At 44.3% G+C, this 22,002-nt stretch overlaps 1 protein-coding gene across 1 annotated transcript in view; it reads left to right on the forward strand.

Moving 5' to 3' along the window:
* Window positions 1–22,002, forward strand: part of LOC147023374 (short transient receptor potential channel 2-like) — a 92,224-nt gene that overhangs the window by 58,086 nt on the left and 12,136 nt on the right. The window contains exons 4-11 of the mRNA XM_085888721.1: window positions 1,107–1,301; window positions 1,629–1,793; window positions 1,951–2,125; window positions 2,535–2,735; window positions 13,258–13,420; window positions 13,611–13,703; window positions 13,793–13,985; window positions 17,658–17,785. Of these exons, the coding sequence (XP_085744847.1) occupies window positions 1,107–1,301; window positions 1,629–1,793; window positions 1,951–2,125; window positions 2,535–2,735; window positions 13,258–13,420; window positions 13,611–13,703; window positions 13,793–13,985; window positions 17,658–17,785 (1,313 nt within the window). The remainder of the gene's footprint in view (window positions 1–1,106; window positions 1,302–1,628; window positions 1,794–1,950; window positions 2,126–2,534; window positions 2,736–13,257; window positions 13,421–13,610; window positions 13,704–13,792; window positions 13,986–17,657; window positions 17,786–22,002) is intronic.

Below are 22,002 nucleotides of genomic sequence, written 5' to 3' on the forward strand. Positions count from 1 at the left end.
ACTGCAGGAAGAAGTAGCATGGACTATTTTTAAAGTTTTTGGTACAACTCTGCAAGCATCGGAATTGAACTGCCTGCCTGCCTCCCAGACTCAGAGTAGATGCTCCAATCATAATGCCACTGAGCATGGTGATGAGAACATTATTACATATAATGTTTTCATTACAGGATGGGAATGAAAGTGAGAAAATTGATTACCTTCAGTGCCATATATGAGGATGTGTTGAAAAGTAATGCCTCATTTACTTTTTCTCCAAAACGAAAGATATTTGAATGAAACAAAGCACAGTCCACACATTAGTTCTTCCCACCACGGGGTGCAAAGTCTGGTGATTCTGACACGTCGTCTCGGTGCTACGTGAGCCAAGATGTTAGAGGGCAGCATGACTTTGTCAATGCTGTGAAGCATGAAGCATTGAAGATGAGAGTTGGGACGGCTGACTGGAGATGAGAGTTGGGATGGCTGACTGGAGATGAGAGTTGGGATAGCTGACTGGAGATGAGAGTTGGGTGCACCATTATAATCCTGAGAGTAAGAGACGGTCATTGAAGTACCATCACAAAGGATCACCAGACCCACTTGCCTCTGTCAGATTTTCATCTTTCCCCAATCTTAAGGAAAACCTTCATGGAGAACATTTTTCTTCTGAAGATGATGTCAAAACCACTGTAAAGCGCTGGTTAAGTCAGCAAGGTGCACAGTTTTATCACAACGGCCTCACAGAACTACTGATCATTGGCAAAAATGTGTGGACCACAGTAGTGATTATGTTGGGATATAAATAAGCACCATGATAGAATAAAGATTGATGTTGGTATATATCTATGCTTCATTTGAATATCTTTACCTGTTTTGGAGAAAAATAATAGGAGGCATTACTTTTCAACATGTGCTCGTACATGATACATTTGTACACAGGCAAAGTGTTGGAGAGAGGAAGGAAGTATATTAAGAAAGATTATTGGTTTTGAGGCAAGAGATAGAAATGATTGAGAAAAGGGAGGGGAAGGGCCAAGCATTAGCCTGCCTGTTTGTACACCAAACAAAACTGCATTGAATCTTCAGCCTCAACTTATTGTCTCTCTTGTGCATCCTGTGTCTAACAGGCTGAATATGAAGACCTACGGCAGCAATGTGAGAATTTTGCTGTTGAACTCCTTGCTATGTGCCGGAACCAGGCCGAAGTGGAGGCCATGCTGAATGACACCCAACGGACTGGAGAAGAGATGCAGGAGGAATTTGCAGAAGGCATTCCAAACTTGGCACGCCTTCGTTTGGCTGTGTATTATAATCAGAAAAAGGTAGAGTGAAACGTATATTTTAATATTGCAACATGGTGGGCAAGCGGGTCATCTATTTATTATATAAGCACATACAGTGGAATTTTTGACCCCTTCCACTCTCACATCTTCCACTCTCGCATCACATGCACTCACTGGTGAAAATTCCCACAACTGTTTACCTGCATCATGTTGAAAACAGTCAGGAACTCATTTTCCATCATCTCTCAGTATCTTGCATCGAAGATCAAACTGACAATGTGGTTGTTTGAAACACACCACTTGATGAGTGATGCGTGTTTTAAGATTAGAACAAGTTTCACTTGTTTGTTTTGTGTGTTTTTTCAGTTTGTCTCACATCCCATTTGTCAACAAGTCCTCAGTTCCATTTGGTCAAAAGGAATTCCTCGCTGGCGGGGGACCCACACAGCATTGCAGTTCCTCTTTGGCTTTGGGGTGTTCTTGCTCATGCCATTTCTTGCTCTACTATATTGGATTGCTCCATACTCCAAGGTTTTGCCTTCCCAACCCAAAATGCTCACATGTGTAAATGCAGTGAGGGTGCAGCGAATGATCAACCAAGTAAAATCCAAGTGGATGAATGACTAATAGACACCAAAGTCAATAATTTGCCAACATTCTCTTTTCTCCTTATTTCCCCATCACACAGCCTGGAAAGCTTCTGCAGACACCTTTGATGAAGTTCTTGATGCATTCATCATCCTACCTGTGGTTTTTAGTGCTGCTTCTTATCGAGTCTTTTCTAATGGACCAGGAGAACAGTCAAATTTCCACCCGCAATCAGTTAATGGTAGAGAGCTCTTTGCACATGGTGTTTGTTGCAGGTGTGTAAACTTTTCTTTATTTGATTCTGAAGTTTGTTGTTGCAAATCTAACACAGATTTTTTAAGTTGGTTATAGTGCAGAAACATTTGATCTCAATAACTTCCTCAGAAATACAAACATGACAAATTATACCAAACATAAATATTTTAAATCTTCTGTAATCATTCATTTGTCTGCAAAATCGCATTATTAAAGTAAAGGAAATACTAGAGTTTGTCAAGGATAGTGTCCATCTGCGTTGGCAGACAATTCAAACATTATGTTTTATCAGCCGAAAGTTGACAAAGTGCAGCTGACTCTTCCTGGCATTAAACATATTGTCATTAAAGTAATGATTGGGTTGTGCCTTGAACGGCAATAATGATGAGGAAAATTACAATGGTAATGTTCATCATTGTTGCTTTGCAGGTTTTTTCTGGTACGAGTGCAAGGAAGTTTGGATTGAAGGCCTACGAAGTTATTTGGCCGAGTGGTGGAACTGCCTGGACTTGGTGATGATCAGTTTATATATGTCGTCGTTCACGCTACGTGTTCTTGTCTCTCTGCGTGGAAATGTTGCTTGTGCCAGCGACCCCAACTCTGAGGAATGCCAATATTTCTCTATTTTTGGTATATAAACACACACACACACACACACACACACACACACACACACACACACACACACACACACACACACACACACACACACACACACACACACACTGCAGAAATAAAACATATCGGTCTTGTTTTTGGTTGTTTGTACTCTGTGTGTATAAGTTTTGTGTTCTTGTTTTTGGTTGTGTGTACTCTGTGTGTATAAGTTTTGAGTTGTGCATATTGTGTAAACAGCTGTGTAACATGTGAGGAACATATGGGAATACATGAGCAGTAGGATAAGAATGTCTTTACTTTTTCAATTCTAATATTGAAAAATGAAAAGACTGGCACAGGACAGAGACACATGGATAAGACTATGATCCAAGGACATGCCTTTGGGTAGAGCACATGCGATGATGATCAATTCTTCAAAATCAACTGAATATATTTTAATCTGATTTGTTCCACTTTCTCAATTTAATTGTTGCATATTTAATTGAAATAATTATTCTTCCTCCTTATTATGAATCGTTGGACTTAAGAAAAAGTGATTTGGCCTGTCATGCTTGTGCGATATTTTCATTCTAGAAATTGGATGTTATGCTGAGGGGGTGGGGGGCATGGGAGAGTACAATTTTGCTAGTGAGTTAAATTATCGTGGTCCAGGAACCTGTTAGAGTGAAGTTGTCCTGTACAGAGTACAGTTAGAGTGTGCAGTATACCGAGAGAGGCGTCATAGTTGACGTAGGAGTGAGATGGGAAAATGTAATTCGTACATGTTCTCTCTCAAAAACCAGACAAGACACGAAACAATTTAAGGAGAGTGGTGCACTTGGATGTCGGTAGTTTGTGTGTGAGCCGATAAACTCCCATTGCAGTCCCCGTTCTGAGTACAAGGCATCCAGTGTGGCACTGGCCATCACAAGCACAAGACTAGTTAATACTAGCCAAGAATGTATTGTTTGCAATTACAGGCACTGATAGTCCAGTGCTGATACATTGCAGAACATATCCATCTTTGAGTCAGATGATGAGGAAAGGTTAGATGAGGACATTGAAAAACTGGATAATGATTATGATTTTTAAGTTCATCTTGAACATTTTATATCACTTACAATCAGTGTAATGTGCATATGATCAGAGATGTCTTAGAAACTATAAAGGACCCGTCTTTGATTCATAAGACAATATGTTTATCAGCAACACATTGGGCCTAGGTAATGAATGGCCTTGTTAGTGTGGAGCATCACATTTGCGTTTCTATTCTGTAATTTTATGCCCTACAACAGAAGATTGTGTTTCATTTTCACCTTTGACTCATTCATCAAATTGCATATGATTAACCATCTTGATACTGTCTTATTGGTTTATATTGTGCAATACGGGTGTTTGATACCTTCATATGTGCATTATTGAGTATCTAAATCTCAGAAATTCTGTATTTTTGGAGAAATTACAGGGGAAAAACATTAATCTTGTTCATGAATATGCTATCATTTACCTTTGTTTGATTCTAGGAAAGTATCCTTCAATAACAACAGGGAAAATATCATGACATTGACCAAACTACATAAATCCATCCAAATTAGGTATTTTTTTTCATTTGGGGGGTGGGGTGACATTGTCTGCGATACCGATCTTAAAATACAAAAACAAAAAATAAATTTAGATTTTTGGATTTCTTAATAAATTTGCTAAACACCCATGCAATTATATTATTCCAGAACTTTTATTTACTTTCCACAGTAAATGATGGACAAGTACTTTTATAAAGGCGGTATGATTTATCACACAGGAAATAGACACTGATATGTGTCACCAATGACATACCTTTCAACCTAGGCATGTTTAACACTTTTTGTTGAGAAGCAAATGATCCTAGCAAAAGGTGAGAAATTTCGATATTAATGTTTGACTGATAAAAAAATGTTGTTAAGTTGAAGTTGGATGTTTTACCTTGTACTGGCCATTTTGCACAAAAGCTTATTTAAGGGTAGGCATACAAACAGGGTGATAACACACAAAAAGCTACCACCAATGCAATGCTATCACATATCCTCTAACTCTAGGGTTGTATACCTTGCCAAAAATCATGATGAGAATTATTCCTCCCAGATGGTACCGACCAACCCTACTGGCTCATGGACTATATATGTGGTGACTACAATTGTCATCATGCCAGTTGGCTGGGTGTGGGTACCTCTCTCACCTGCCATGGCACTTCAGAAAAAGACTTCTGTGACTCATTGGGACTGACACAATCTGTCAATTTCCTAACCCGGATCTCAAACAACAGTACTCCATATCTTCTCGATAGGATTTTGACCAATTTCCCTGAAAATATGTTATTCTTCCTTTGCTTCAATCGGTCCATCTGACCACATGCTTGTCAAAGTAGACATCTCTCTGGCTGTTATTAGAGAACCACCTCAGCGCCATCGAGTCTAGCATTTCATTCAGGCCGATGGGCAGGGTCTTCAAGCAGTCATCAAACTTCTCGACTGGTCTCCCATCTCCACTTTCTCCGACATAAACTCGTCCTGGGAATTCTTTCAAAGAAACTTGCTCTCTCTCATGCACAGATTTATCCCATCTCATCTTCAGTTGTCCTACCCTTCCTCCCGCTTATGGTACACTGAAGCTTGTGGCGAGGCAGTTATCCTGAAACAACTTGACTTCACCTCATGGAAGGAAAATCCAATTGAATGCAATCTCAGTTCCTTCCACAAAGCTTGGAACAAGTGTCTGTCTACCCTCAGGAGAGCCAGAAAACAACATCTTTCTAATCTCAAGTCTGAACGAGCTCTCAAATCAGTCTCCCTCCTCCAAATCTTGGTGGCATAAAGTTAAATCTATTTCTGGTATATGTTCCCCTTCAATCTAATCCCTTACCTCAAATGGCCACACAGCTGACACTGCACATGAAAAGGCTCAATGCCTAAACTCTGTGTTTGCTTCTAAATCTTGTGTCCCAAACCCATCGCTTTCTGTACCCACCTTAACCAGTCACACCCAGCTGTTCCTGGACTCTGTGTCCTTTTCTCCTGACAAAGTGGAGAGCTTGCTGTCAAAACTCAACTCGGATTCTGCAACTGATCCAGACAGCATGAGCCCACGTGTCCTAAAAACCTACTCTCCTGCTCTTGCTCACCCTCTCGCTGTTCTGTTCACCCTCTCATTTGCTCAAGGTCCTCTGACATCTGCTTGGAAATTAGCAAACGTTACCACTCTGCATAAAAAGGTGCAAAAACAGATCCCTGTAACTACAGACCAATCATCACTTTAGACATTAAATCCTTCCTCTTCTCCAATGACTTCATTTCTGATCATCAATTTGGATGCAGACCAGGTCACTCTACCCTGGATATGCTGCTTCTGCTCTCCCAACAATGGATGGAGATCCTCAATGCCAGACATGAAATCAGAGCCATCTCCCAAGACATATCGCATGCTTTCGATATGGTCTGGCACCCTGCCCTGCTCACCAAGCTCTCTTCCAACGGTATCCAAGGTCATCTCCACTCATGGCTTGCAGACTTCCTCTCCTGTCACAGTCAATGTGTGGCCCTTAATGGAGTTCTCTCATCCACTCTTCCTGTTCAGGCTGGAGTTCCTCAAGGCAGTGTTCTGGGCCCTGTTCTTTGTCTGGTTTTCATCATTGATCTCTCTGACACTGCAAAATCCTCTTTATCCCTTTGTTGATGACTCCACCCTCTGCCATACCATCCCTCACATCAGCAAGCAGCAGCCTCTTCACTCTCTGCAGATCTGGATAAAATCACAAGCTGATCCAACAAGTGGAACATGTCTTTCAATCCTGATAAATCTCACACTCTCACTTTGTCTCTCTGAAAGGACCATCTGGTCCATCCCCCCCAATCTACTTTCTCAACAATCCTCTTGAAGAAGTCCTTTCATTCAAGCTTCTGGGTCTCACTATCTACCATGATCTTTCTTGGGAAAGCCACATTTCCAAGCTGGCTTCCAAAGCCAGTCGCCAACTGGGCATCCTCCGTCGTGCAAAGTCCTTCCTTAACACACCTGAGCTCCTAACCACATACAAAACTTTCATCCACAACCTGATGGAGTACTGCTCTCTGCTCTGGGCTGGTGCTCCTGCCTCTCACCTTTCTCGGCTTCATGCTGTGGAAACCAAGACATTTAGGATCATTGGTATCTCCCGCGATGAGGCTGAGTCTTTGGGGGTCTCTCACTCTCTCACCGCAGGCAGGTCGGTGGTCTTTCTCTCTTCTACTGTCTTGCTCCCCCCCCCACTCTGTCTGTGATATATCCTTTCCATATTTCCACAGGGTGCTCAAGGTCCGCCAGCAACCCCCTTCTGGTAAAACTACCAAAATCAAGTATCACTGCTCACCTTCACTCTTTTGTTCCTCTTTTTCCCCACCTTTGGAACAAACTCCCACACTCTCTAAATGCCACTTTTCCCTCCAGGTCTTCAAAACAGCTGTTCACTACCACCTCTTATCTTTGCCCATCCAAAACCATGGTCTTTTCTACCTCAGTTAATCCACCCCAAACCCACCTTTCAAATTCCCTGCTTTCGTTCCTGAAAGTCCCTGTAGTGTCCATCTTGTTTACTCTGTGTACCCCACCCCATCCCTCTCCTTTCCACAGACCTCCTCATGTCTCTGTTCCCCACTGTTTTGTCCTCCCCTCTCCCACCCCTCTTATCTCCCGCTCCCCTTCTTGTATGTTCTGTGTGTTAGCTCTCATAAGAGCCTCGACATTGTATTTTTAAAAAATGGAAGGCACCATGAGGAAATAAAAGCACATGCTCAGGCAGTGTGAGGGAGGGTCTGTCCAGACATGTTCGCAGACAACCACCGTCCAGATACGTCATGGGAAGGTTGCGTGAGGGGAGGGCGAGGTAAAGCAGTGTGAGGGGAGGGTCCGTCCAGACATAACCACTGTCCGGACGATGGGTATACGAAGGGGGGAGGGAGAGAAGGAGGGAGGGAGAGAGAGGTGTGGAGGAGCGAGGAGGTGGGGAGACAGAGGAGGGGTGGGGGAGTAAGGAATGGTGGGAGAGAGGAAGGCATCCTGAAGGGGAGGGCAAGGTAAGGTAGTGTGAGGGGAGGATCTGTCTGGACATAGCCATCATCTGGACATGTCCGGAGATAACCTCATGTCTCTGTTTCGATACATGCGGAGATAACCACTGTCCAAACACGTATAGAGATAACCACTGTCCAGACATAACCACTGTTTGGATATGTGCCGAGACAGAGAGGTGTGGGAGAATGCTGCACTGTTAGTTGGGGGTAGAGCAAGGATGGGACAAAGAGGGAGATGAGTAGGGGTTAGGGAGTTAGCAGAGAATATATTATATTTCATGAAAAACACACACACACACACACACACACACACACACACACACACACACACACACACACACACACACACACACACACACACACACACACTGTCTGACATTTATGAGTTTAGACACCTTTATATAAATTTTTATATTTTCTTTGTGAGATCAAGGCTCATGAAAGAGTTAGGTGACAGATGGTATGAACTGACAGTGGGGCAACAGTTAGATACAAGAAGCAAGGGAAAGAGGACAGAGAAGAGTGAAAAACAGTAGCCTGCAGGTAAGAGGGGTAGCTTTCATAGGCTTAATGGGGTAGCAAAGTTGTCTGTCTGGATGTGGGATGATATGAGATGGTATTTCACCACTGACTTGGAGGTCTGGAAGGAAGAGTGGGATGGAAGATGGTCCCAGAGGGGTGAATAGAGGAACAGAATTGATGTGTGCAGATTTTGAACACATAACCTGAAGTTACATAAATACGTTTTTGATGTACTGTGAAAAAAAAAATCACAAAAGATATTTCAGAGACAAGACCAAGACATGGGTAAAAGCTCGAAAAGTGAAAAAGGCATTTTAATGTTCTGCAAACTGAAAAAATAAATAAAAGTAAAACCATTTGCATCATTGGAAAGGTCAGTCTTTGTACCACAAAAGGTATTGTTGCAGGACCAGCATCGCGAGGGAACCACAAGGGAGGAGCTGTCTCGGGTTCCTCTCCGGACTCACCGGGAATCGCAGGCCATCACACATGAATAACTTTGTGCTGCGGTGGATCGCTCATTGACCGCGAATGCCAATAACTTGACCACGTGTTTTAGGGTCCTCCATCTAACAACCGTTTACCTCAGGACGCGTGACCTTATCGAGAAATCGTGCCCTCGGTACGTACTTGGGTTATTTTGATTACCTACCGAATCAGGTGCAGACGAGAGGAGCTGCCAAGTACGTACCGGCTATTTAACAGATTCTTGGAGAATAACATCCTGCTTAAGCTAAGGTGCGGGCCATGCTGGACCAATGGAGGAAAAGACAAAAACAAGCTGGGAATATTTCTAACAACATTCACTTAAACCAGGTGCGAGGAAAGTTATGTGGCACGGGAAATGAATTCATTGCAAATGTACAGCAGGGAAAGCAAGGAATTTGTGGGGTGTGGCAAAAGGCAAACAATATTACAAAAGAAGACAGTGCAGTTATCCCAAAAATTCTTATACAGTCTTCACTTATGCTAAGACAGGTGCACACACACACACACACACACACACACACACACACACACACACACACACACACACACACACACACACACACACACACACACACACACACACACACACACACACACACACACACACACACACACACACACACACACAAAATTAGAGATAGGCCAAAGCGATAGAAACAGTTGAGAATTAACGACCTCAATACCTGGTGCAGCCGACAGAACTATGTAGCTCAGAATGCTTAGGAAAGGGGAGGAAGGAAAATAACAGAGGGTGTCGAGGGTTTGTGTTTGAGAAGTGCATGTGTAATGTGATGTGGGGTGTGGCATAGTGTAAGAGGAAGTATGTGAGGTGCAGGTCAGTTCAGTTCGCTCTTGGGTTTGCTCCGAAAGAACAGTTGGTCGTGCTTGCCCATGTTGATTGCTCTTTTGTATCCACAGTAGATGAGAGATAGATGGTAGAGGAAATATGCGTAAGAGAAAATATCCCATCGTATATCATGTAAGGGTCTGTACGTTAAGTGTCATTGCAACATAAATGAGTGACGTTGAAATGGAGCAGTCCCAGCTCACAGCAGCAATATGTAACCCCATGCCTGGTCACGCTGACTCGACGCTTATCCTTGCGCCGCCTTTCTCCCCAGCAAGGACTGATGTCTGGAGATAATTGCTCCTGTGATGCTCTCGACAATCTGCTCCTGGCGATAGTCTCTCCGTCCCCGGCGACCTCCTCTCTCCGTCCCCGGCGACCGCCTCTCTCCGTCCCCGGCGACCGCCTCTCTCCGTCCCCGGCGACCGCCTCTCTCCGTCCCCGGCGACCGCCTCTCTCCGTCCCCGGCGACCGCCTCTCTCCGTCCCCGGCGACCGCCTCTCTCCGTCCCCGGCGATAGTCTGCAGAATAAGCCGCATACGCTCTTTTCAAAAGCCCTGGATGAGGGGAGGAGCCAACCATCGGATCAAAAGAAGCTCTAACAAAATTGACCTCCCCTATTGGTCCATATCTGTCGTAGCCATGCCTCACCAGGCCCCAAAAGCGAAAAATGGTTCAGTCACCAGCCAACAGGGGCACACACAACGACTCCCAAAATCTACATGGGGGCGTGGTTTTTGAAGGTGTTCTCTGGACCCGAACGTGTGCTGGCCTTCATTCAAGCTTGGGGTTTTAGGGAAATCCCTGCGCCACCCGTTGGTCTTTAAATGAGCTCCAGTGCATGTTCGTGCTTTGAGTTATGCCTCAAAATAACCTAATCTGCATCTCCATGTGCAAAGTGTTTGATGAGTAAGTGGCAGTTGAGGCAGTTATTGAGTAGCAGGAGCATGTTGTGGCATTTGTAGTGAAGCAGCAGTGCATTGTGGCATTGTTGTGGAAGAGGTGGAAATTCCTTGAAACGAGATTGTGAGTAATGGTCATGTTTGTAATGGAAAATGTAAGCGCGGGTTGTTGCGGGGATTTTTAGTAGTCGTATGAAGTGGTTGTGGTGAGCACGGTATGGTTTGGTGAGCAGAATGAAGGTCTGAGGCAAAATGGCGGTTGAACTTTTGCATGCAGTTTTGAATGGAAAATTGGTGTGCAAATGCATAGGTCGCTCTAGTGGTGCACTTGCTTGTTTACTAGTAGTCTTTCCTGATTTCCGTGCGTGCTTGCTTGCTTGCATGTTTCGTGTGAGAGAAAGGAAGTGGAAGAACGCAAAGATTGAAGGTTAAAGAACCCTAACTGAAGGAGTCCCATGCAACGCATCTTTCCCCTTTACCCACTAAACATATGAAAAGGACTAATACACGTACTATTGAAATAACTGTCTTGGGGTCGCTGTATGTTGTGTGCCATTGCCTTGGAGATATGCGGTTTTACAGACTGCAACATATGCACTATATACTATATACAGTGTATATATGTATGTATGTATGTATATTATATACAGTATGTATAGCTAATTGTATCGATTTTTTTTTTATATCAAATGTACATTTTAAACATTATTCGGAGATGTGAAAACTGGTATCTTGACACTGCCTGGCTGTAGATGGTCTTTCAAAAAAAACCAATAATTTATAGAATACAGACAATTGAATCGCTAAGTGAGATAATTACATCATGCTTTGTCAGCTTTTCAATCATAATTACCTTGGCAACCAAATACTAATGACCTTCTCTCCTGACTATAATAAACTCATTTTTCTGTTGCAAAAAGTATCGATTTTCACAGACCAGTAAAATGTAAAGTAAAAGTTAAAAAGCCACAAGTAAAACAAATACAAACTGGAAGGGGAGCACTCGGTAGAGTGCAAAACCTCCGCCGCCAATACTGCTCGGTCACTCAAGTGAACCTGATATCCTATTCATTCAATTTGATGTGAACAGTGCTCACAGAGTTATAGTTTGCAACTTTCCCTTTTACTTTTAACTTTTACATACTCAATTCATTCGTCATAACTAGATTCCTTGAGACAGAAATTTATTTTACGTGGGTATATCCACCTGAAGTTCCAAAATCAGCCGCAATTATAATTTTGGCATGTTTTTTTGTTGGAAATCACTTATAACATGTAGAAATGCAAAAAAAAAGAAATTTAAATTTTGTTGAAAAAAAGTTGCTAAAAATCTTTTTCTCTAACAATTTTTTTTTTTGGGGGGGGGTGGAAATCACTTAAAACATGTAGAAATGCAGAAAAAAAAATTCAAATTTCTTTTTCAAATTGGCTGCCATATTGGATTTTGGACCAAGTCCAAAATCTAATGGCATGATCCTTGGACCAGACCTAACCCCCCCCCCCACCAAGTTTCGTCGAAATCCTTCGGAGTTTTTCCGTAATACTGTTCACAAACAAACAAACAAAGGGGTGAAAACAGTAACATCCATCTTCGAAGACGGCGGAGGTTAATAAAGCAATCAAAGATTGCAGACCCTCAACTGGACTTGTTCTGTGTCGTTTTATAGTACGTACTTTATAGACCAACTCACATTCTAATAGTACATACTTTATAGATGTAGTTGGTTGAAAAAGATAACGTGTAATACTGGTTACCACCAGGTGACATTTGTGGCCGATGTTGTGTGCAGACAGACAGAGAAAAAAAAACAAAAAAAAAAAAAAACAAAGAAACAAACAAGAAATATGTCGTGCATAACATGATAATTGCGAAATTCAAACAAACAATAGTTGCCATGGAAACAGCAATTTGGTAATTTCAAAAATTTGACCTATCAAGTGGTTTACAATTATGGTTAACAACATTGAATGTTGTGCAGACTAAATTTCGTTGATACATTTTCTAATTGTGGCCGAATAGGTGTTTGACATGTTTTGGATGGCATCGACCTTGCACTTTGACTAATTTTCACCAGATTTTACACATATATATACTACAAATACGACAAATAAGCAGTGTAAGTTTCAATGTGATATCTTGAAAAATTCCTGATGTTTGGCAATAATATAATCACAAAAATATCCCATTGGATTATAATGGGAGCGAAATTGGTGTCATTGATACCGTTTTCTCTTTGTCACGTGGGACTTTTTCTATTCCACTTGGGACTTTTCGCTATGCCACAAACCAAGATGAACAGAACCTAAGAAGAAAAAAAAGACAAAATTAATTACTTACCTCCGCCACTGAAGGTGAAGGAGGTTGTTTTCACCTCTCTCTGTTTATCTGTGTGCAAGATATCTCAAAAAGTTGTGGACAGATCCGGATGAAATTTTGTGGACAGGTTGGGTATGTGACAAGGACGCACTGATTCGATTTTGGTGAATATCCGGATCCGGGACCGACTACTAGAATTTTTGAAGTGATTCTTCACCATTGAGCAATGAGGCCAAAAACAATATATAGCACGACATTTTGGAGCCAGTGAAGTGTCTTGAAGAGTGACGTGATATTGGAGTGGTGTGATCAAATATGCATACACGTTTATTAATGTTATTGCTTCATCATTAAAATCACAATGTGTCCATATTCTATAATTTTATGTCCACCTCAGGGCGAAAGGACTGGAGACAGGAGGACCCACAGATGTTGGCCGAGCTCATGTTTGCCGTGACCAGTGCACTGAGTTTCACTCGCCTTGCCTTCATTCTGCCCGCACACGAGTCCCTGGGAACATTACAGATTTCCATTGGGCGCATGATCGATGACATCTCGAGGTGAAAATGAAATTGTTTACAGATCCATAGGAGATATTGTAAAATGACATTGTTAGGTGTAATAAAAACAATGCACATAATTCAATTAGCTTTGTGTCCTTTTCAATGACAGCAAACGATTAAAGGCATTTCCAGCATTTATTTTTGCCTCATTATGTGTGATGTTTGTGATGCAATCAATATTTTTCAGGTTCATGTTTCTGGTTCTTATTATTGGAACAGCCTTCCTATGTGGACTCAACAATATCTACGTCCACTATAGTCTTTACTCCAAACTCGGCAGGTAGGATGATCATCATTTTGTGATGTAAACTACTCAATTTTTCTGCTAGCACCGAAGTGGATAGCTCAATGTGAGTGGTTTCACCACAGGTTTAACGAGACATTTACATACATGTTCTGGACGGTTTTTGGGATGGAGAACCACGAGATCACCAACCTCCCCCAGTTTGGAATGGCTGAATTTGTGGGACACCTCCTCTATGGTGTTTACACGGCTGTAATGGTCATCGTTCTTCTCAACATGCTCATCGCCATGATCACAAGCTCCTTTGAACGCATTGAGGTTACTCCTGAGCTCTCAATCATGATATTTATCATGGGAGATTTATTTCAATGAACTTTTCTACATATTTAATTCTAGAAAATACCAACCGTCGCTTCACTGATGGGAACACTGGGGGGGGGGGTGGAAGAGGGGGGAGAGAAATAGAGGAAGGAGGGGGAGGGGGAAGGGAAGGCAGACATGTGGTGCAGTGTTAATTACGATTCATACTGTCATAAAAATGATTCCACATGGAATAACAGTGAAGATGGAAACAAAATAATGTCCGAAATCCATTTTCTACCGGTCAAACTATATACATAGCCTGGACATAAATACCGCCCGGACGCGTCCAGAGAATCAAACTCCCATCCGGACATAAATAACGCATGGACACATTCGGAGACAAACACCGTCTGCATGCATCAGGAGCCAAGCTGTCTGGAGACAAGCCGCCCAGACACAAACACATAATCAAACTCTCGTCCAGACATAAATACTGCCCCGTCATGTCTGGAGCCAAGCTGTCTGGAGGCAATGACCACCCAGAGACGTCCGGAAACTCGCTCGGGATGACGGGGCACGAACCACTCGCTCGGGATGACGGGGCACGAACCACTCGCTCGGGATGACGGGGCACGAACCACTCGCTCGGGATGACGGGGAACGAACCACTCGCTCGGGATTACAGGGCAAGAACCAATCTCTCGGGATTACGGGGCATGAAGCACTCGCTCGGGATTACGGGGAACGAGCCATTAGCTCGGGATTACAGAGCACGAACCACTCGCTCGGGATGACGGGGAAGGAACCACTCGCTCGGGATGACGGGGAAGGAACCACTCGCTCGGGATGACGGGGAAGGAACCACTCGCTCGGGATGACGGGGAAGGAACCACTCGCTCGGGATGACGGGGAAGGAACCACTCGCTCGGGATGACGGGGAAGGAACCACTCGCTCGGGATGACGGGGAAGGAACCACTCGCTCGGGATGACGGGGCACGAACCACTCGCTCGGGATGACGGGGCACGAACCACTCGCTCGGGATGAGGGGGCACGAACCACTCGCTCGGGACGATGGGGGCACGAACCACTCGCTCGGGACGATGGGGGCGCGAACCACTCGCTCGGGACGATGGGGGCGCGAACCACTCGCTCGGGACGATGGGGGCGCGAACCACTCGCTCGGGATGACGGGGCGCGAACCACTCGCTCGGGATGACGGGGCGCGAACCACTCGTTCGGGATGACGGGGCGCGAACCACTCGCTCGGGATGACGGGGCGCGAACCACTCGCTCGGGATGACGGGGCGCGAACAACTCGCTCGGGATGACGGGGCGCGAACCACTCGCTCGGGATGACGGGGCGCGAACCACTCGCTCGGGATGACGGGGCGCGAACCACTCGCTCGGGATGACGGGGCGCGAACCACTCGCTCGGGATGACGGGGCGCGAACCACTCGCTCGGGATGACGGGGCGCGAACCACTCGCTCGGGATGACGGGGCGCGAACCACTCGCTCGGGATGACGGGGCGCGAACCACTCGCTCGGGATGACGGGGCGCGAACCACTCGCTCGGGATGACGGGGCGCGAACCACTCGCTCGGGATGACGGGGCGCGAACCACTCGCTCGGGATGACGGGGCGCGAACCACTCGCTCGGGATGACGGGCGCGAACCACTCGCTCGGGATGACGGGGCGCGAACCACTCGCTCGGGATGACGGGGCGCGAACCACTCGCTCGGGATGACGGGGCGCGAACCACTCGCTCGGGATGACGGGGCGCGAACCACTCGCTCGGGATGACGGGGCGCGAACCACTCGCTCGGGATGACGGGGCGCGAACCACTCGCTCGGGATGACGGGGCGCGAACCACTCGCTCGGGATGACGGGGCGCGAACCACTCGCTCGGGATGACGGGGCGCGAACCACTCGCTCGGGATGACGGGGCGCGAACCACTCGCTCGGGATGACGGGGCGCGAACCACTCGCTCGGGATGACGGGGCGCGAACCACTCGCTCGGGATGACGGGGCGCGAACCACTCGCTCGGGATGACGGGGGCGCGAACCACTCGCTCGGGATGACGGGGGCGCGAACCACTCGCTCGGGATGACGGGGGCGCGAACCACTCGCTCGGGATGACGGGGCACGAACCCCTCGCTCGGGATGACGGGGCGCGGCAAAAGCGTCTGCAGTGAGTGAACGATTTGCTCAGAATTACGGAGTATGGTACCGCTATCGATTGTAGTGCACTCAGCAAATGGCTTAAGTACTCCAGCTAGCACTCCAATTTCATGGTTGATAAGGAATGGCTGGTCAGGCTGTGGCTGCATGCAATATAGGATACCTTTAACTTTAAAGCCGGTGTTCACCGCGCCCACAGCAGTTAAAGAAATAAAATTAATTCATTCAAATAATGACTTTATCCACAAAAGAGTTGCTGTTTCATGTCAAACAACCCTGGTGACATCGCAAAGTTTTTAATTGCAGATAATCCGCCATGTTGCCTGCTTGTTGTCTGTGCACGCGTCACGTGGTACATTGGTTCCTGGTCCCCGCAAACGTTATAATTTTATTTTAAAACGTCTGTTTTTCACCAGATTTGCTTTGATTACCTGAAGAACACCTCCTGAAATCTCCAAAAATATAGACACAGATCTGGCAGGTACTATGGATAAGCTGTCCCTCTGGGGGACAGGTGGTGAGGAGGTCAAGCAGTGAATGCATTAAATCATGCGGTTCAATGAAGCTGGTTAATTTTGGCACATTCCTAAATTTTTTGTTCACTCAATGTAATTCTCCCAACAGTAGAAAAAGATAAGTTTAATGCTTTGGAAATTTCACATTTTCTTGTGTATGTATGGAGAAGAAGGGAACATAGTCTTGCTTGCTTAAAGTAAATAGGTACATCGGCTTAGTTATAAGACTCGTTATTTCTTTAAATTATTAGATTTCACTCCAGATTTTGACGCTAATTTTGTTCGGACGATATCCGATCCTCAAAACCGAAATAATATTTTCATGATATATTTTAATTAATCTGTGAGAGTCGATCGTGAAAAATTTCATCATATAATGAATGAAATCACTCCAAGCTCCGAACTTGAAAATTAAATACTTACAAAAGCGATATATACAGCGATTTGAAACTATGACGAACAGGCATTCGATAATATGAGTGAGGAAAGTGAAGAAAAAAAACTATTAATAAGAAATCGTTGCGGCCTGTTCCAAGTCAAGGCATGGTTGAACAGGTGACAAAAACATGGTGGCTTCAAATCCCAGCCAGGTTACCAAGGATACGTCTTAAGACCCCATAGAGAGCAGTGACCGAGGATGCGCCTGATAACAGATATAAAAAAATGAAGGCTGTTAATTATCTTCAAAAGGGGTGTTTAATTAACCCAAACACCCAATATTAAGTCACGCACTTCCTTGGAGTTTTCTGAGTATGCATGTGAAGTTTCAGGCTGCTAGGTTTCATGGTTTTGGAGTTATTGAGGAGACACACCGACACTGACACGCACGCACGCATGCACACACACATGCACAGATAATGTGAATGATTCTGAATTAAGATTTATTCTGGATCAAACATGTGGGTCTTTGTTCACAGATTTAGCAATTCATGTTAACATGTCATCACAAATTGATTTTTTCTTTGTTGTCACATCTGTCCCACCAGGGAGATGCTGATGTTGAGTGGAAGTTTGCAAGGTCACGCCTTTACCTGTCCTACTTCCGTGAGGGTCTTACTCTACCTGTGCCTTTCAATATCATCCCCAGTCCAAAGTCTCTAGTGAAGATTTTCAAGTGAGCACATTGTAAAACCATTGCTTCTGAATTTTTAAACATTAGGATTTCAAAGCATTATTGAAATAATCATGATTGTTTCTGCCCTTCACTTATAATTTACTGCCATCAAACCATCTGCTCTATCTTTGTTAACATTTCTTCCTTTGTTCTGTTAAAGTTTCTTTATTAGTGCCATTTACTGGGAAGATAAATGGTTCTTCAATGTGATCAGGATAATTAATAAATATGCAAATGTTTCTCACATTTCAAATAAATGTGCATATTTCTTGGGTAAGCCACATTTAAAGGTTGACCTCCATTGCCAGTCACCGACTGCCCAACTGGGCATTCTGCATCGTACAAAGTCCTTCCTTGGCACACCTGAACTCCTTTCCATCAACAAGGCCTTCATCTGCAGCTTGAAGGAGTCCTGCTCTCCCCTCTGGGCTGACTCCCCTGCCTCACGTCTTGCTCAGCTTGACGCCATGGAAACCAAGGCATTTCAGTGATTATGGGAATCTACCACGATGAAGCTGAATCTATGGGTCTATCACTTCGCTATCGCAGACATGTTGGTGGTCTCCTTGTCTTCTATTGCCTCCTTTCTGGTTTTGCACCCTCTGTTCTATCCGTGGTTTCCCCCCAACCCCCACCCCCACAGGTTTCTGCAGGGTGCACGGTCCACCATCAACCCCCTTCTGGTAAAACTACAAAAATCCAGTCACTGCTTACCTCCACTCATTTGTTCCTCTTTTTTTTCCCCACCTATGGAACCAACTTCCACATTCTCTTCAATCTCATTCTTCCCCTGTCTCAAGGAAATGGGGATGGGCCAGGCATCTGCCTGGGAGATAGCCATACGGAGGCCCCTGGAGAGAGTGCACACAGCGACGCGTTGCTCCGACGCATGCTCCCATACCTGACCTGACCTGACGTACTTTCCTCTAATAGGCTAGAGGTGCATTAGACAAAATTTAACAATCACCTTGAAAAAAAAAATAGTAGAAAGCTGAATTTTTCAGGAGTTCCAGAAAATCATATCCATGCCCCCCATGCAAAATTCCACATGTTCCACCCTGTGGCATTTCCAAAATTCAAGATGGCTGCCATCACAATTCACGATGAATGGGAAAATGCCAAACTTGTAATAACTGCTCAACCACAGGCCTTGGAACAATGATTTTGGAGTATGCCGAATCCAATGGACTCATAAAATATTCATTCTTAGATTGATGTTGACAGATATTGCTAAAAGTGTGGGCGATACAAAAGATCGAGGTCGACAGGAAGGTATGATGCTGTGTGCGATTGCAGTATGGCGGCATTCACAAACCACGACCTTATCTGATTTTGATTTTATTATGCCACTCGGTAGTCCATTCAAAGAGTCAGGTACCATTTTATGATTGTCCTGCAATTTCATCATTGCAGGAGATTTGGATTTGGCATACACTATAGACCTGATATCATCTTGTTTGAGTACAGCTGCCATATCTATGATTGCGTCTTTTGTCATGGTACTTCACTCATAATTATCTCAAAGGATGCGGTTGCTATCATCTAAGAAAGTATATATGGTCGGCTTTCCAATCTCATGGGTACGTACAAGATCCTTCCCAAACCATTCCTCCAATTTCTGGCCTTGTCTCTTGGGGTTGTACCCCTCTGCTCCACACAACAAAAATACAAGTTCTGGAAGCAAATACTGGAATTCTTCATTATCACATATGTTTTTGCATAACTTCTTGAATGCCTCGTGTTTTGTGGCATCGACAGGTCAGCCCTGTCGCTTGCCATCACATCACATGGTTTGCCAGCATAAAAGAAGACCTGACAGTCATGGTGGTACTTGACCTCAGGAGCAACAAGATCAAACTCAGTTGAGATGTGAAGTTTGAGAGCATCTCCCACTCATCACAGCATTCTCAATTATGCTTTGAAGAGAGGCCTTCGTCATAGCGTCAATGGGATATTTTTGACTCGACATTGTTGTCCATTAGTTTCTTGGTACAATACAGACAATCTTCTTTGATATTAAAATCTGGGGCTCTTGAATGCAATTTGGAAGATGAGGCACCACTATCGGAGGGCATCTCTTCTTCTCGTTGCCTTTTGTAAGAGTTAATGCCGTGCGCTCGAATGTACTCTCTACGGCATTTGCCATGGATTAGGAGAAATGCGACATCTTGCTCTCCAATATGGACTGAAATCCATCTTCTCTCATGATGCTGGCTCGGGTGAGTCCCTCGAAGCCCTTTTCGTGAACCTCTGCACAATCAGATGTGATCTGTTCACCGCATGTAGGGATACTACACAACTCTGCCATCATACTATGATTCTGCTATTATGTGAAAACCTGTGGAGATTGGCAAGCATTATTGCATGGCATTTTATACACATCAGCTCCCCTTAAATTAACATTTATATCCTTGGCTCCCATTCGATTTCCCTCAGACTTTTTCTCTGTGCTCTTGGCACCTCGGATTCCAGTGAATCTTGGATTCCACTCTGAATGTCGGATTACCTCATACTGCCTGATAACAACCAAAACTACCAAAGTAGATCTTCTTCCTCCACTCCCAGCACCCCGAGTGCATCACAACGTCATCCTCCCCTCACTGGATTGGTCTGGTCACGATGTGGTGTCACGTGACTCTGCATAGGCCACAACGGCGAAGCCACTTAAACAAAATTTGTCACAGTAAAAAGCGAGTGTGCGAGCGAGTGAGGGAGTTGGTTGGGTGTATTATTAATTATTCTTATTACTGTATTATTAATGAGGTCAGTACATAAGGAAACTAAAGTTTAAAATAATTTATTGGCCCAACATTGACACAATGTCCACATAGCTGGTGTAAAATACTATCATACATTGGCTCAAATAATCACCAGAAAATTTTACCTGTTTTGTGGAGGCAGCCATTTTTGTGTACATGTGCTGCCTTAGTGGTAGAAGTGCATGTATGTTGACAATAGGTGTAAAACCATCCATCCATCCATCCATTGGGACCATACTCTGTGCAAAGCGTTGGTGCTGCCTAAGCAGTCTCCTTGGCTATTGGGCACAATTGTGGATGGGTTTCCACTCCAACACAGGATACCAGCAAGCTGGCACTCATTTTCCTGACCTCGGAAGGATGGCAGGCAGTCAACGCCACCTGGTATTCAACAGCCGAATGGGATTTGAACTCAGGATCCTCAGATCCCATGCCCACCACCCCAACCATTGAGCCATCACCAGGCATATAGGTGTAAATGATGTATAGTAATGCAAATTTTATGTTTTCAGACCCGATTATTGGCTTTGTCGGTGGATATTTTGGATTTATGCAAATTAGTTGAACTCAGAATTAATATTTTATGGCTCCATTGGATTTAGCATACTTTAAAACATGGATGCATACACCAACATCATTGTTTTAATGCCTCAGGTTGAGGACGTATGACAATTTGTGTTTTTGTTTTCTGCAATTTGTGATGGTGGCCATCTTGAATTCTGAAAACGCCAAGGGGTTTAACCTGCGTAACTTTGCACAATGGACATGAACATGATTTTCTGGAGCTCTCCTGAAAATTTCATCATTCTACTATTTTTTTCAAGGTTCAAGCTAATGCTAATGTATTCCAAGTCTTCATGTCAGCTATTCACCATCATCTCAGATCATCCACATTCCAAAACCATGATCTTTTCTTCCCCTGTCAACACCCTCCCCGAAACACACCCAATTCCAAATTTCCAGTTTTTCTTTCCTGAGCGTTTCATTCTGTATCCATCATGTCCACCCCCTGCATCCTCTCTGACCCCTCATTCCTCCCCACACTCACTGGTTGCCCAAGTCTCCTTCTATTTTGTCCTTCAACTCTGATAATCGTGTTTCCCCCTCTCTCAACTATTTCTTTTGTTCTGTTGCATCCTTAACTGTTCAGTGTTCTCGCCCTTCCATGAGCCTCGGTTATGTATCCAAAAAGGTGTTTTGCCTTCTTGAACAATTTGCATTGAGGTCGATTAGATACGAGACTGTGGTGATGGTTTGATGGAAGAGTTTTGAAGACGAGAACTTCAATGTCTCCCACTGTGAGAATATATATATTTTTTATAAACATTAAAAGCTTGTACTGTATCGAAGAGGGCTTGTATATAGAGGAGCTGGGATTGCCCTACTGAAAGGCTAAAAACCTGCATGAAGCACCAGCAGTTCTTGATACATATCTTCATAGATATTGTTTGTATCTGT

Source organism: Eptatretus burgeri, chromosome 7 (genome assembly GCF_056783735.1).
Source record: "Eptatretus burgeri isolate ZD-2024b chromosome 7, Ebu_testis_v1, whole genome shotgun sequence".
Taxonomy (NCBI): Eukaryota; Metazoa; Chordata; class Myxini; order Myxiniformes; family Myxinidae; genus Eptatretus; species Eptatretus burgeri.